The sequence below is a fragment of the Zonotrichia albicollis genome, chromosome 3 (assembly GCF_047830755.1).
Source record: "Zonotrichia albicollis isolate bZonAlb1 chromosome 3, bZonAlb1.hap1, whole genome shotgun sequence".
Lineage (NCBI taxonomy): Eukaryota > Metazoa > Chordata > Aves > Passeriformes > Passerellidae > Zonotrichia > Zonotrichia albicollis.
Genome location: NC_133821.1, coordinates 91,014,385 through 91,030,418, shown reverse-complemented (window position 1 = coordinate 91,030,418; position 16,034 = coordinate 91,014,385). Strand labels below are relative to the sequence as shown.

The following is a 16,034-nucleotide window of genomic DNA, read 5'->3' as shown; positions in this document are numbered from 1 at the left end:
CAGATTTTCTATGCACTGGCATATGAAATGTGGTCAAAACAAGTTAAGCATACAACTGCCAACTTCAATAGCTATGAAAAAAACCTGTTTAGGTTAGTAAGGTAAGGTATAAATTACAAATCAGGTTATTTTAAATACCAGAAAAAGTCAATGCTACAATTTAGGCACTTGAAATTTCAGCAAATTTTCTGTAAGTCCTTTATTAGTATCTGTAATTACACGTAACCTACAGCCTGAAGGCTCTGTTCATAAAGGTGTTTATGAAATCACCATGTCTAACCACAGACTGTACTACACTAAAAGTGTTTTTGTAAGGTCTATTTTTTTAAGTTTAATTTTACAACTAACATTTTGTGATTTTGTTATACTTTCATAACTGCAAAATTTGCCAAAACAAGACAGGTTACATGCTACAAATTGCAGTAACAAGCTAAGAGAGAGAACACTTATTTAAAACGTTAGCCCAGAATTTGACATCTGTTGCAGATTTATTCTCGTAACTATACAGTGTAAAAAGTAACTCACTTTCTTTGCTCTGGGTAGCTGTAGGGCTACCCAGTGCCTTCTAGTGTCTGTAATAGAAAAGACACTAAATAATCACTCCCCATTCACTTACTACACGAAACATGGTTTTATTAAACCTCTGTAAGCCCTTTCCCAGTTATTTCCAGTTTTTAAAGTTCAGAGATACCAATGTCTTGACTGTGTTTTATTGAAGAAAAACAGGTGACAAAATGCTTTCATCAGCCTCACACAATCATTTAGAGAAAAATGCAAATACTCATAGCAAAAATAAACAGGATATATACTTGGTTGTCCACTCACAGCTTACGTTTTCACATGTCATCACTACAATCTTTGCTCACACCACAGTATTATGAAATTGAAAAATGTAATTTTCTTATACCATTTCAAAATAAAAAAATGTAAAATTTCCCAAAAATGCAGACTAGAATCATTTGTCTCCCAACTGAAGTCAATGAAACAACAAATATTATGTATCTTTCAAATTCCATGTAGAATGGTCAATAATGTTTTCTTACATTCTGGAAGAGTTTGCTTCAGAAGGACTTTCAGAAGCAACTCATGGACTGACTTGTTCAATTTAGTTTACATACTTAAAAGTCTGAGTGTAACTAGAACCAGCCAAAACACAATCCTGTTTACTGCACACCAGCATGTCACACCTACCAGTCACTGAAACAATATTTAGCAACCTCCTCATGGTCTGAGGGCTGATATCACTGAACCAATCCTCTGTAACCAACAGCTTGGTCAAATCAAATGACATTTGGCGGGTAATGGTCCTCTGCATCTGGCGCCTTCGGTAAGTATCCTGATCATGAAACAAAAACCCAAGGAATACTGATTAGTATCAAAAGCTTTTATGTATTTCAAATACTTCAGTTTGACTTGATAATCAAGATAGAGCCTTTGTGAGTAAGTCTGTGAGGCTGACAGGTAATATCAGGCATACAAGAATTTAATTCTGATTTACCTATATAAAAGCTGAACATTCTTTCCATAGAAGCCAAGAAGTGGTAAGAGTTACACATTTTACTTCTACATCAATTCTGAGAGGGCAAAATAGAGTGGCATAGCACAATATTTTCTAGAAAGATTACTACTTTCAGCATTTCCATCATCACTTCTGACTGTCTTTCTAGTGAATTAATATGACCCATTTACTAACTACAAGTAAAAATTCAAGTGACCATCAGGCTCCTCCACTACAAAACTCCCAAACTCTAACAACAGCAGCTCCAAAACCTCAGTAGCCTCAGAGGCTGTGTTGCTTTTCACAACTTTCTAGATACCTTTTATTCAACCAGTTTGTGATTTTATGTAAACTTGAAAGAACAGAAAGCAGGAAAAGAATATGGTAGACATTGCAGCACATGTCTCGTACTTAATACTGCTTTGATTAACTCAGTTACTGTCTCTTGTTCCAACATCCTGCAACAACTGATGTCAGGCTTACACAAAAAAAAAATCCAAAATACACACATAGACCATAGCTCCTACCAGATCTGCTGCATCACCTCAGCATTCACAAAGAGCTGTATTTATTTTTTGTGGAAAGGAATACTTTGGTGAGCAACCAAACTTTTTCCTCTTTGACAGAGCATCAGTCTACTCATGTAAGAATGGAGTTTTCTTATATGGATCATTTATAAAAATTTAATAAGAATGGTTTGATAAGTCTTCCAAGTTGATATTATTGAAATGTCAAAGAAAAAACAAAAACAAAAACAAAAAGAAAAGAAAAAAAGGTTCTACCAGTATCTATTTACACTAAAAATCCTTCTCACCCGCCTGTTGAGAGCAGTTTTGCTACCAAGCTTGGCCATGTCTCCAAGACTGTTCTGAGAAACTCTCCTGTCAACCTCTTCGTGCAATCCTATGGAAAGGAAAACAAAGGTAGGCATCTTCTCCAGTCATATACATTCAACTGACCTATAAAAATAACACTAATGATCTGCCAACTATTTAAACAATTTCTTCCAAACCACAGATTTTGGGTCATTGGTTTTGTAATGCTCATATCACCGTCCTGCAGAACCTTACCTACATTATCTGCATAAGGAATGTCCCCATTGGTTGTTGAAGCTACCATCAGTTTTTTTGCATTACTAAGCCCTCTGCTGTTCAGAAAAACGGGCAAATGGACAATATTTCTCATGTAGTCATGGCCATTGATGTTTGAGTCCCTTAGAACACTGTTGAGATTCTGGTTAATTGCCTTTATAATAATGTGTGGGTCACTTGCAAAAATCGCAATGAACGGGCCTTTCGAAAACAAGACTCGCACCTGGAAAAAAGCAGACAGTAAACCTTGTTAGTAACAACTGTAGCTGCAGATCACTTGAACACTTGGCTCAACACTTTATATTCATTCTGTTCAAGGAATAAACTGGAGAGGCCAAGAGATGAATGGACATGTCAGCTTCCTCTATATGAGATATCTAACATTAGGAACTTACCCACAGCTAGAAATAAGCACACTCAACAATTTAACAGCAGAATTTACAGTGGAAGTCATCACCAAGGATGTATCATGCAGTAATGTTCCAGTTCCCCACAAATATTTAGCATTTAAGTATTTTTAATCTAAAGTACTTCAATGGTAAAAATACAAAAAACTCTCCAAACATTTTAAGCTTGTTTCAACAAAATAATTATTTTCCATAGTTTATATTTGATTGTTTCAAACCTTTTCAAAAGTACTAACATGCAATTTAATTTCCAACTTTTAAAGCCCATCACTTTTGGCATTATAGTTATGCCAATGTACACAAATATTAATTACCACAACATAGCTTTCTTTCTACAGAAAACACTCAATAACTGTATTTATCTGGGCTCATTTGTGGAAGAGATCATGCATATAACCCAGAGGTTATCTTTATAGAATGATCCAACTTACAGTATCAAGCATCTGTAAAACTTTGTCCTGCTCACAAGCATCCAGTCCATCAATAATTACAACAAGCCTTGTCTGATTCTGAGTGAAGCTGTCAATGGTTTTTGCCATTTTGGCCATCAGTTCCACTTCACATTTCAAAACCTATAAAAATGAAAAAAAAAAAAAAGGAAAAGACATGTCTATAATACTTAAAACTGATAAAAATACATATATTTCCTTTTCCAGATTGCTATTTGTCCCGAAAATACTTCAGTAAGATTACAAGAATAAATTTACAAATACTCAAAGTGAAAAGTCCTAAAATGTCACTTCCAACATATTAATTTCCTACTTGAACAAAAATGTACAGCAGAAACATATATTCCGCTTTGACATAACAAACTATCCTTATTTAAAAGCCATTACAAGGTTATTTAAGAAAATAATATTTATGCACAGTAAAACAGAAGTAAATAAAAGAGCATTTGTGGCTTCAGCTAGTCCTCAAACATTGCTCTGCATAAAATGAACAGCAAAGTTTTCTATCTGCCTTCCAGCCAAGCACATTATGCTCTTACTCTAATACTCAGTCACTGCTCTTCAAGATACGCAGTTTGAAGATTTGTTAGGCTTTTCAATATTGTTACACATGAAATAACCAACCATAACATTGAAACAAAGGTGGAATTTGCCTTTCCTAACTCCAGCAGCTAACAGGTAGACATTAAAATCTGATCTCTTAACCAGTAGATTCATTAGAATGTGCACAATAAGATGACATAAAACATGAGATTGGTAACTCTCCTGAAATAACTACTTCTCTGATGGCAAAGGGTGAACCTAACTCCTAAAGGCTGAAGTTATGTCAGATAAATACCACTCAACAAACAACTGTCAAGAAACACAATACCAAGACACAATCAAGTCTTCTGTGCTGTAAAAGCATGGCACTAGGCATGCTGGCATCAGATGGGATTCACCTCTCTCAAAGGGCAAAGGGAGCCTTTGACCAGGAGCCAGCAGGGTTAACTGACACAGCTTTAAACAAGAGGGAGCAGGATAAATCAGGCTTCCCCAAACAAACTGTGGTATGACACACCAAGGTTACAGGGATGCAGGGCTAGTGAGGGCCCTCATCTGAGATGTGCTGGCCACACTGGAGCATACTTAGAAGTCTTATGGAGATGAGGCAGGAACTCCTGAGGTAACAGAAGCCAACAGGGAAACACCACTAAAATACTTCAAAGGAGTTCAAGGGTGCTCCTCTAAGAAGGTGACACAGCTCACAGCCCAGCTCAGGTGCCTCTGCCTCAGTGCACACAGACTGGGTAACTAACAGGAGGAGCTGGAAGCCACCATGCTGTTAGAAAACTGTGACCTAGCTGCCATTCCAGAAACTTGGTGGATGAATCCCATGACTGGAGTGCAACTGTTGATGGCTTCAAATGGGACAGGAGAGGAAGGAGGAGAGGAGAGGTTGCCTTCTACATCAAGAGATGGAGAGATTACAAAAAGATGCCTCTGAGAAGCAGCCACAAACTGGTGGAGTCAGTGCATAAAAATTTGTGAGGACCAGACCAAGAAATGACACCCTGGGGTTTGTGTCTGTAACAGGCCTGATCAAGGGGGGCCTGTTGATGAAGTCTTCATGTCCCAGCTACAGGAGGCATCATGCTTGTGGACTTGCATCCTCCTGGGGAACGTAGATGACCCCAACATCTGGAATGTTGTCATGAGCTGTCAGCATTCCAGGAAATTGCTGGAATTCAGCTAGGTAATAGACAAGCCCTACCAGAAGGGGAGCAGCACTGGACCTGATGGCCACTAATGTAAGTGAGCTAACTGGGGATGGCAAGCTTGGAGCTGCATCCTGGGCTGCAGTGATCACACACTGCTGGAGTTTGCAGTCCTGAGGGATATGGGTCAGGTACGGAATAAAGTCAGCACACTGCATTTCAGGAAAACAAACTTTTAGCTCTTCAAGGAGATAGTCAACAGACCCCCTGGAAAACTGACTACAGGGACAACACAGTTGGCAGATGTTTTAAGGATGCTTTCTATGGAACACAAAAGTCTGTAATCCCTAGAAGAAGAAAATCGGCAAGGAAGAATAAAAGCTGGTTGCACTGAGTAGAGACCTGCTGGTGAAACCAATGACCAAGACGTAAATGCACAGGCAGTGGAAGCAAGCACAGGTATGCTAGGAAGAGTGTAGGGACACGGTCTGGTTGTGAGTGGATGTGGTGAGGAAGGCCAAGGCACAGCTGGAGCTGAACTTGTCATGAGATGCAAAAAATAACAAAGGGTCAATGGCTCAGTGTCCCAATGCACATCAGTGGCAAGTGCTGTCCCTCAGAGATCCATACTGGGATCAGTGTTATTTAATACCTGCATTAATGACATGAATGAAGGGATCAAGTGCATGCCCAGCAAGTTTGCAGATGACACCAAGATAAGTGGCGCAGTTGACACACCTGAGGGACAGGATGCCATCCAGAGGGACCTAGACAAGCTCAGGAAGGGGGTTCATGAGGTTCAACAAGGCCAAGAGCAAGGCCCTGCACCTGTGTACTGAATCCTTCCAGTCTGGGGGATAAACAGATGTAGAGGAGCCCTGCCAAGAAGGACTTGAGGGATGCTGGGGTGAGAGGCTGGACATGGCCCAGCCATGTGCCCTTGCAGCCCAGAAAGCCAAAATGTGTCCTGGGATGCATCCAAAGCAGTGTGGGCAGCAGGTGTGGGAGGGATTTTGTCCCTCTGCTCCACCCTACCTGCAGACCTGCATCCAGCTCTGCACTCCTCAATACAGCAATGACACCAATGTATTGGAGCAAGTCCAGAGAAGGCCACAAAGATGATTAGAGGGATGGAGAACTTCTGCTGTGATGGAAGACTGAGAGAATCAGGATTATTCAGCCTGAAGAAGATAACATTCTGGGGAGATGTTTATTGTGGCTTTCCAGTACCTAAAGAGGCCTGTAGGTAATATGAGGACAAACTTTTTGGCAGGGCCTTTTGCAAGAGGACAAGGGGGATTGGTTTTACAAACTGAAGGACAGTCAATTTAGGTTAGATGTAAGAAGTTTCTTTAAAATGAGGTGGTAAAACACTGGTACAGATTGCCCACAGAAGTTGTAGATGCCCATCCTGGGAAATATTCAAGGTCAGATTGCACTGGCTGACCTTTAAAAAGGTCCCTTTCAACTCAAACTATTCTATGACTGTATGAAAAATATTTGTACAACAGATTTTTATACAATGGCTGTAATCTACAAAGTTAAAAATCACGATGCTACAGTTTACTTTTAAACAGGAGCATATAGCATATCTGATGACAGTATATTTATCAGTTTATAGATACAAGACAGCAAAACAATAGTATTTTCTATAATTTTTCATTAAATACCATTTTCCATTAAATGGAGTGCTTTTTAATATTCTTTCAGTGCTACAATTCCTTTCTTAGCAAAGAGGTCTTGCAGACAGACAAAGTTAGGCTTGTTTTTACACCTTTAGAAGATTCTCAAAGCTATTCTTTCTCATCTTATGATCTAAAGTAAGCTTTTACAAAATAATGGAAATTGAGAATTTTTTCCCAAGTATTTTCTTCCCAGCAAAAATAAAATCAGAAAACTGAACCCCCAAATTTAACATTCATGATTAAGCAGATAGATCCTATACACTAAGCACAATTACCACTGGCACAGAAGTGTTCCATTCAGTAAAAACTCACCAAGTCTCATTCTCCTGTTGTGAGACTTAGCCTGATTAAATTAATGGTGCCCCAATTTAATAATGCTCCATGTCTGGGGGCTTGTTTCATTCCTTTTAAGGGCCAATTCATACAAACACTCACCTTCATGAAGCCCTCGCTCTTCAGCTTGTGAAGCTTGGAGGCAGCACTGTGCAGACGTTTTCTCTGAGAATTCAAAACCGAGTCCATCACCTGCCACCATGTGCGGCAATTCAAGAAAAAGGCCAAGCCAACAATACAGGTCACTGTTATGAGAATAACGTTCACTGTCATGTTGGCTGACTCCACATTAAAAATCGCCAACAGGGCGATCGCAGAAACAACGCAAGACAAGATGAACAGGAAAATCACAAAGGATGGCAGGCAGCAAGTTTTCTTCCATTTCTTTTTACCTAGGAGACAAGTATTGCTGTTAGAATTAATGTACAATGATAGGTGAGTGAAAAATCTATTAACTTGCACATTTCTCATAAAACACTAACTGGCACAAAAGCTTATTGCAGTGCTACCACCTAGTCACAAACCAGTGGAGAAAAAAAATCTATAATTTGTCAAAATTCTTGGAAATTATAAAGCAGACATATTCGTTTAATCTTTAGTTTATTTCCATCATTTCAAGAAATCCATACTGGATAGAAATGACAATTTTGTATCAGGGCTATCACCCTTTTTGTGGCATCTCTTTGTAAAATGTATTTATGTAAATGAATTGTAGAACAACAGTAGAGGAACTATTTGGTTTTAAACTGGAACCTGGTACTTACATAATTTATTAGTAATGGTACCATGGAAGAATCAAACCAAAATTGCAAGCTGCAGCCTGAGGCAATCCTTTCTTGCATGCTAAAACACACACAAACTGCAGAACTGCAGCAAATATGCTTTGGACAACTCACAAGGGCCCCAGAGGAGAGTACAGAGCTTCTGACTTCAACTGGATTGGTAAGAAAGAAGCAAATACTGCAGCTGGAGCTTAGCACAGCTAAATCTGTGACCAAAGAAACAGCATTTTCCAAAGCAGCAGTCTCTGCCTTTAGGACCTGTACACATCCAGTGGTACACCTAGAAGATTGCTATCTTCTGGACACATTTGTTGATAACAAAGAACAGAATAGCAAAGATCTAAAACACAATTATGAGAGCTAAACATCAGTATTTGAACTACAGGGGGAAAATCAAAGTAGAAAGAATACTCAAGGTTTATATGTGGCCCATATTATTTTCTATACCAAGGCATGAGCTGCAAAGGTTTTTCACATTGCTGACATAAATGACTTACACAATTGTGCTGCAGGACAAAGCCATAGAAATGCATAATGACAGAAGTGAGAGGCAAGAAACAAAGGGGAACAGCTCAGATATAATTAGATTCAGTTCTAGGCTTAAGTAGAAATGCAAGCATCCTCTTACTAGAAAGAGACAGAACTGGATTAGAGAAACACTTGAATATCATGAACAATGTCATGACAATTGAAAGAGGTGTGTCTGCAAGTTTACGGACATAACAAAAATTAAGACATAGAAGGCTAAAATTAAACCTCTATGGAATTTCTGTGAACATCTAGAGGTAATAAACCTATGACCCTGGCCCTGTAAACAACTCAAGAAAAGGACAGAATGTGTAAAATCATCAAATAGATAAAATAAATTCATCAATTAGATATTTAGACAGAGCACAGGAAGGCAACAAAGCAAAGAATACAAGTGAATGTAAGATTACAAATGAAAGGGAAAAGATGATTATTGCAAATAATCACAAGAAGCCAGCACTACACTGCCATTCCCAAGACATCTTCAGGAGAAATTACAGCATCATGACAGCTGTTTCACTGAGATTAAGGAGAGGAACTGCAGAACCTAATATGGAAAAAAAGGGTGAAATAATCTACACATCTCCTTCATAAAGAACACTTAGTGAATTTGAAAAAAAGCAATGAGGAGTAAGTTGTGTTCAGCATACAGCTGAACACAGCAAACATAGTGTGTTTTTTCCAGCCTCTGCAGGACAGAAGAGTCTAAACATTTCACTTTGAGACAGGTGACAGACTCCTCAATTTGCAGACAAAAAGAAATGAGAAGTAACTGACATACACTAAACTTTAAGTACAAACAAATCCTCAATTAATTACAAGTTAAGCCCTAGTACTCCTTCTTCACAATATCATACTCTACTCTGTGAATTTCTTTTTCTAGAAACCTACAGATGAAACAGAATGAAAAAGCTTGTAGGATCAAGTACGTACACTTCATCCCCCCCTTACTTGTACTAATCATAGCAATTTATAGGATTGGACCAACATGTTAAACACATTTATTATTTCCAAGAATAAGCAGTGGTCACTCATAAAAGCTCTAAATTAAAATCTAATAAACTAAACAAACCTCTCTTAGCAATACACAAAACATACATTTCCCTTTATCTGACTCAGACACATTGACCTAATTTCTATGGAAACATGCTGCATCTATAAGGATGTAATATAAATACCTACTTCCACTGCCGTTTCTGAAAACTATACTTCACAGGAGATATTCCTTTATTATATTAATAAAATCAAGATTAGTAAATAAAATGGGGCATTTTTTCTCTTCCAAACAAAGAGTTTCCCCTTCTCTATGAATTTCTGCTTGGCTACAACAATTTCTAAAAAGAGCTTATAATGCAAAAAACAGAAGCCCTGGTAACAGTGCACTGAAATGGAATAATTGGAAATGTCATTTAGGTAAAAAAAAAAACAACAAAAAAACAAAAAACCACCTTGTGTATCTTCTGTCTTGAAAACTCGAAATAGCCTTGTTGCTAGGAAACCAAATTCCCTTTCACATGCATCAGAGAGGGTAGCAATCATCTCAGCCAGTGAAGTCTCTCCACCTACACTGGACAGTCTATTGTAGTCTGTAAACAAAAATCTGAAAGAGAAAAAGCATGTATCTTGTATACTTCAGAAAACTTTAAATATTTTCTAGCAACTAAAACAAAAGTCTTGCTGCATCTCTGTACTTAAAAGTTTTTTTAAGTGGTACAAAATGTAAAACACTTAAATTTTTTTTAAATCTACACAGAATTTAACTATTTTCGTATTTGTCAACCTCTTCTTTGCCCCACTTCCTATTCCAAAACTTGATTTCTTTTAAAGATAAAAACTGTCACATCACTAATAGTACCTCAGATGACAGTAAAAACATGAAAATATCTTTATGATGCCAAACCATAATATTGACAAATATTTTCAAAACTGCATTCTGATCTATTTTCAAATATTTATAGAGGACTAGAAAAATACAGAAACACAAGCTGACATAAAAGTACCATGAGGCTAAAATAGAAGTCTTTAAGCAATAGATGTAAATTAAATTTTCAAACACAGCATAAATCTTGTTTTCAGGTAAACTAGAAGCTTTGAACAGTCTGATGCTCTACTTACAGGGAGGAAAAAAAAACACAAACCTTAACAGAAGTAATCAGTGGAACAAGCAATGAGCATAGATAATACTCAACATACATAAATTCTTATTTTATCTGGTATGAATTTTCATTAGTACAATAGCCAAAACCCCTAATTCTAAAAAGCACTTCCATCAACTTTGGTGGATAGTTTTTCTTGAGAGCACTACTATCTTCTTCACACTGAAAAGTTTATGATCTTCTAGAGCTACTGTTTTTCTAACAGGAATCTCAATAATTTTCCTATTAAGCTAAATGTGCACATTAAACACACAGTTTGAGAAGGATCAGAGTGAGCCTGACTGATCTATTCAAGAGTAAATAAATGAAATAACTAACCTGACAGGTAAAGCTTTAGTGGTTTGCTCTGGTAGTTCTGGTGGGTTCACAAACATGAGTTTGAGAAGCAACTCTAAATATCCAACATGTCTTGCCAACCTTGTACTTAACACCCAGGCCCAGTTCCATCTCTCCCCTTCTCTCCGGCCACCAAAGTAAATGACAGCTAAAATATGAAAAAGATGTTATGGTTTTAATTTAGTCAATATTGACAGCTGAAAGAATCAGGAAGTTTGAACAGATAAAGTATGAAGTTCTGTAAAGGAAGTTATGAACTTTTAGTAGCTAGGCTAAAAATGAGAATGGTGAGAATGGTAAGAGTAACACAATGAAATTGTAAGAGTAACACAATGAAATTAATAAACAAAATCCTTCTTTGTTCTCAAGAATGCCCTCTCACAAATACCAGCAAAACAAAAGGTCCAAAGGGGTTTATTGTCTACAAAACCATTTAGTATTTTTTTCTGAATGGCAAAGCATATCTACAAAGCAATATTTAATCCCAAAAATAGATAAAAACCTTCATGAATTCCATACAAGACTTACTAAAGAAAATGTAGAGAACAGCTAATAAGCTGAGTGACACTGCTATTCCAAGCTTTGCATCCACAGTGAAGGCAAGCAATAAACCCAAACCTCCACACAGCATGAGTGTGAGGAATACAACCAGCCAAGAGAACTGAAACAAAGGTTCAATCTGCTGTCCTGCAAAAGTCTTCATTTCATCTAAAACAAAAACACAAAGACCAGTCAACATAGGAAGTCACTAAAGAACAGATCATTTTTGAAAAGAACTTTTCCAGTAGACTGGATAACTTATCTCGATTATTGATCCAAAAAAAGACAATGATGCTTGAATTCTTCTTCAAACATCAATACAAAACCTTAAGTTTTCATCTATGCAATGAATGAAAATATATAAATACACAATACTCAGATTCCTTGCTGCAGATTTGCTACTTCTGAAAGCACATTAAAAGTCATGCAATCCTCCTGCAAAAGTGTAAAACATATTTTATGACTCTGAGAAAAATAAATCCACCACATCTGCCAAAAAACCCCACCCAACCCCCAAAATCTCAATCACTGAAACATGGACTGTGTTCCTCACACAAGTCAGATATAAGAGTACAATGTGAAGGCTGTGGTATTATTTCTGTTTGTGGATTCTTATTTACTAAAACAGGAATTCCTGAAGGAACTTATTTCAGTTCTATGGAGTAAGAAATAACAGATACACAATTCAGAACAAAAACAGGAATGAGGAACAGGAAGAAAACACTGAGCGAGTGCTTTAGAAATGTAAAAGCTCATCAGCAACAAATATTGCACTTTTTTTGTATATGCTTTTTGTTTATGACATGGAACAGGAGATGAAAAAAATTAATGCAGAGATCTCATTTCGGCTAATAGAGAAATCACAGAAAGTAAGAAACACCAAGATTGGTAGAATTAATTTGAATTATATTGAAACTTCTCAGAAAAACCCCCTTATATGAAAATGCTAAAACTAAATAAGATGCCTATATCCATCAGGAATAATATTCATTCATTTCATATACTGCATTTGCCTTCCTCTGTCATTTCACAAAGTTCAAAAACTCAAAAATAAGAAACAGGAAAGGGGAAGAAAACTAGATGCAAAGAACATACACTAAAGAGAATAAAATATTAATAGCCTGATAATTGTTCTTAAGCAATGAAAAGAAAAAGACACATAGGATGCACAATAAATAAATACTGCAGAAGAGGTCTGAACCTCATCTGACACACAAACAGGCCCAGCAAAGCATATTTTGGCAGTCAGACTTTCTGCAGTACCTAAAGGGCAGATTCACTGCTGCAGGAAACTCACAGGAAAATAGACAAAAGCACTTAAAGACTGTCTTGACATTGTATAATGGAACAAAGCAATCTATGGATGAACTGACCACAGCAAAATTTAAATCCTTTCATCATAGAAACAGAGACCAGATACAACATCACATGGACCAACAATCCTCACAAAAATTAGTAACTCCAATGTGATGCTTTTCATAGATAGATTGTAAGTACTGAAAAGATTAAATCAAGCTTTTACCTTCCAGTTTCTTAAGCAGGAAAGATTTTCCACTTCCCCACTGTGCATACAAGCCTACACAGATGGGGGGCTGCATGGTTGGTTCACTCAGAATATCAGCCAAAGCGCTGCTGTACAGATCATAGCCCAGCATGTCACCATCAGATTCAGTGGGGGACAAGTGTCCTGCAACACAAACACTGTGCTACACATCTTTGCTCTAAGAAAGCTCTTCAGTACAACAATTTTCATACACAAAGTCATGACACAGTCACCCATATTTGTATATATACTCCTGCCCTATAACAGCTCTTGTTCTTTGTACATTCCTGTTCAAAGGAATTTTAAATCATCCACATAAATGATACATAATTATCACAACTATTGAAGTCTACTGCAAGATTCAAGACCCCAAACCACCAGAAGTCAAACAAAGTAATTCCCACACAAGCAAGATCCAAATAAAAACAAAGCGATCGATCAACACAAGTCACGTAGTATCTAACACCTAAAATCAAAATAAAAGGTTATTTTACCTCTGCCAGGCTTTTAGAGTGATGGGATTTTTTCCCAACTGATTATTTTTAAGCCTTCCTGTTAGGTGCAACATTAAAACATTAAAAAAATGTAGTCGCCTTTCAATACATAATTGAATAAACTGGATTGTCATCATATTAAAAAAAAACCAACTTATACTTACTGGCACCAAATATCTGTGTTAAAATACTCTTCTGGTGGCTACAGTCAATATTGTAAGGGGTTTCTCCTGTCTTGTTGGGTCTATAAAGCAATCGACCATCTTTTGGATTTCTTAGGAGTAATTCAGCAAGTTTACGGCTTCTCCCACGAATGGCAATGTGAAGTGGGGTATCTCCTTTCTGCAATTAAGTGAAAAGTCAGTAATATCTAAGAGGAATTCCTAAAACTATAGGCACACTGTATATTCAACACTGTTTCAGAAGCACTATTTCCTTGAAATAAATTTTAGGACACTTTCAAAAGCATCAGTGCCTTACAGCAAGCATTTTTGCCCTTGAAGAAGCATTACAAATGTTTCAGAGAAGACATGTGAAAAAGTAGTTCTTAGAATCTAAACCTCAGACACTGCCTTCTTTCTTAAATGCTTATTAATATCTTGAAGTTCATGAAAACTGTAGTCTCTGTGTAGAAACAAATGTCTACAGGCAAACTCAGGGACTTGTTTGGAACAAAAGATAGTGCTTGTTACAATTTTTTCAATGTCTGCTCAGACTTCCCCAAAAACTTCCCAGTAAAAGCTTTCTTATTGCATCAAACCAATATAATTACTTATTCACTCTAAACAGGAGATTAAAAAAGGAACAAATAAATGTTCCTGTATTTAAGAGGTTTGCAGTCAAAGCAGGTAATGCATAACAAGACAGCAATAACCAGCTGTATTTGTCTTTGGCATCCTTTAGTTTCATGTCTGTTAATTAAAAACTAACAGTTTAATTAGTGACAAATGACAACCATTCCGTATGGTCTTCTGCAAGTGTACTAAAAATTAGCTGTTTTATCTGTGCAATTTTTTATTCCTCACCTGGATTTTTTTTTCAAGTAATTAAGAGCACCCTAATACAAAACAAATCAAAATCCAACATTACACTAATGGTGGAAACAAATTTACACTTAAGTGTTCTTATCTATTTAATTATTAAACATATGGGAGACTAAGCATTTACATCTTATTGTCTATTTCATTATTAACCATATGGGAAGCTGTCTTTCTGTATTGACAGCCTTGACAGCCCTCTCCAAAATCCTGCTGCAAAACTGAAATTATTAAATATACAAACAAACAAATACTCTTTACCTTGTCTACAGCAGAGACCTTAGCTCCTTTATCCAGAAGAAGTTCTACTATTTCAATATTTCTCATCTTGGTTGCCTTTATAAGCGGTGTTTCACCATCCTAAAATGGAAAAGCAGGACTAATATAAAGATCTCCATATATCCAAAACCAAGAAATAGTGATTGGGTAACAAATGAAAAAAAAATAAGATCATTCCAATTAAATGTGTTACTGTGCAAACAACAACACTTTAGCACCTATGTCTGTGAAAGTTGATAAGAATCAACTTCATCAATCTAGAATCAGTTCTAGATTGATAAGAATCAAAGAAAAAAACTACATTTCTGTCAATAACAGTGTCGAATAGAGAAAGACAAAATTCAGATATAATACAAGATATATGAAAATATTTCAATGCTGTGCCAATTATTCTCTTATTTTTTTCCTTACTGCTGCACATGCCTAAACTCACGCCTAGTAATATCAGAAACCTCAGTTTCCAGTAGCACCTGCTCGTTACTCCTTATTGCTGCTCATGTCAATGATGCTGGGGTAAAGTATCCACATGGTCCCTCCTATCCCTGTTTGTTATTTCAGCAAATCATATTTATCAACACAGGGAACATTAGTATTGCTGAGAAGCCTTATTTCATGAAAAAAAAATTAACAGTGTTCAAGGTACCAACACTTCACAAAAACTCAATGTGGTATGATCTTCACATCACACAAGAGCTGAGAAAAGAACAGATATTAAAGAAAGCAATTCAATTAAAATTCTATTACCTTAGTACATGTCTCAGTATCAGGGTTGCACTGCAAGATATCCCTCACCATAGTTGCATTTCCTTTCTCAACTGCCCAATATAAAGCAGTTTTATTATCCTAAAAAAAAAGGAGAGTATTACACACTAACAGTACTTTCATTTAGTTGGATTAATTTCAAAAAAAGTATTTAAAGTACAACTACTGTATATTGAAAACTGCATATAATACAGCAATTTTTAGCACAGCTGAAAGCAAAGGGAAAGGTCAACAAATCTAATTGGCATAACAGAAGAATTTAGAGGGGAGGATGCAAATTTGCTAGGGAGTATAAAGCTATTTTTAAAACCTTTGTGAAATGTTTTAAGAGTTTTAACAATCCAAGCAGACTTAATCTGTCTTGAAAAAGTTTCTGAAACTACATGTAAGTATTCAATTCTAACTCAAATATACGAA

The 16,034-nt window shown here is 36.7% G+C and overlaps 1 protein-coding gene across 3 annotated transcripts in view; it reads right to left on the bottom strand.

The window, feature by feature from the left end:
* The window catches only part of KIDINS220 (kinase D interacting substrate 220), a 74,985-nt gene that overhangs the window by 37,587 nt on the left and 21,364 nt on the right, over window positions 1–16,034 (bottom strand). For all 3 annotated transcript variants that reach the window (XM_074538120.1, XM_074538121.1, XM_074538122.1), the window contains exons 10-21: window positions 15,600–15,698; window positions 14,838–14,936; window positions 13,704–13,881; window positions 13,025–13,189; window positions 11,491–11,670; window positions 10,945–11,110; window positions 9,919–10,070; window positions 7,263–7,552; window positions 3,428–3,568; window positions 2,569–2,812; window positions 2,313–2,401; window positions 1,192–1,336 (exon numbers count right to left, since the gene is read on the bottom strand). In XM_074538120.1, the coding sequence (XP_074394221.1) occupies window positions 1,192–1,336; window positions 2,313–2,401; window positions 2,569–2,812; window positions 3,428–3,568; window positions 7,263–7,552; window positions 9,919–10,070; window positions 10,945–11,110; window positions 11,491–11,670; window positions 13,025–13,189; window positions 13,704–13,881; window positions 14,838–14,936; window positions 15,600–15,698 (1,948 nt within the window). The remainder of the gene's footprint in view (window positions 1–1,191; window positions 1,337–2,312; window positions 2,402–2,568; window positions 2,813–3,427; window positions 3,569–7,262; window positions 7,553–9,918; window positions 10,071–10,944; window positions 11,111–11,490; window positions 11,671–13,024; window positions 13,190–13,703; window positions 13,882–14,837; window positions 14,937–15,599; window positions 15,699–16,034) is intronic.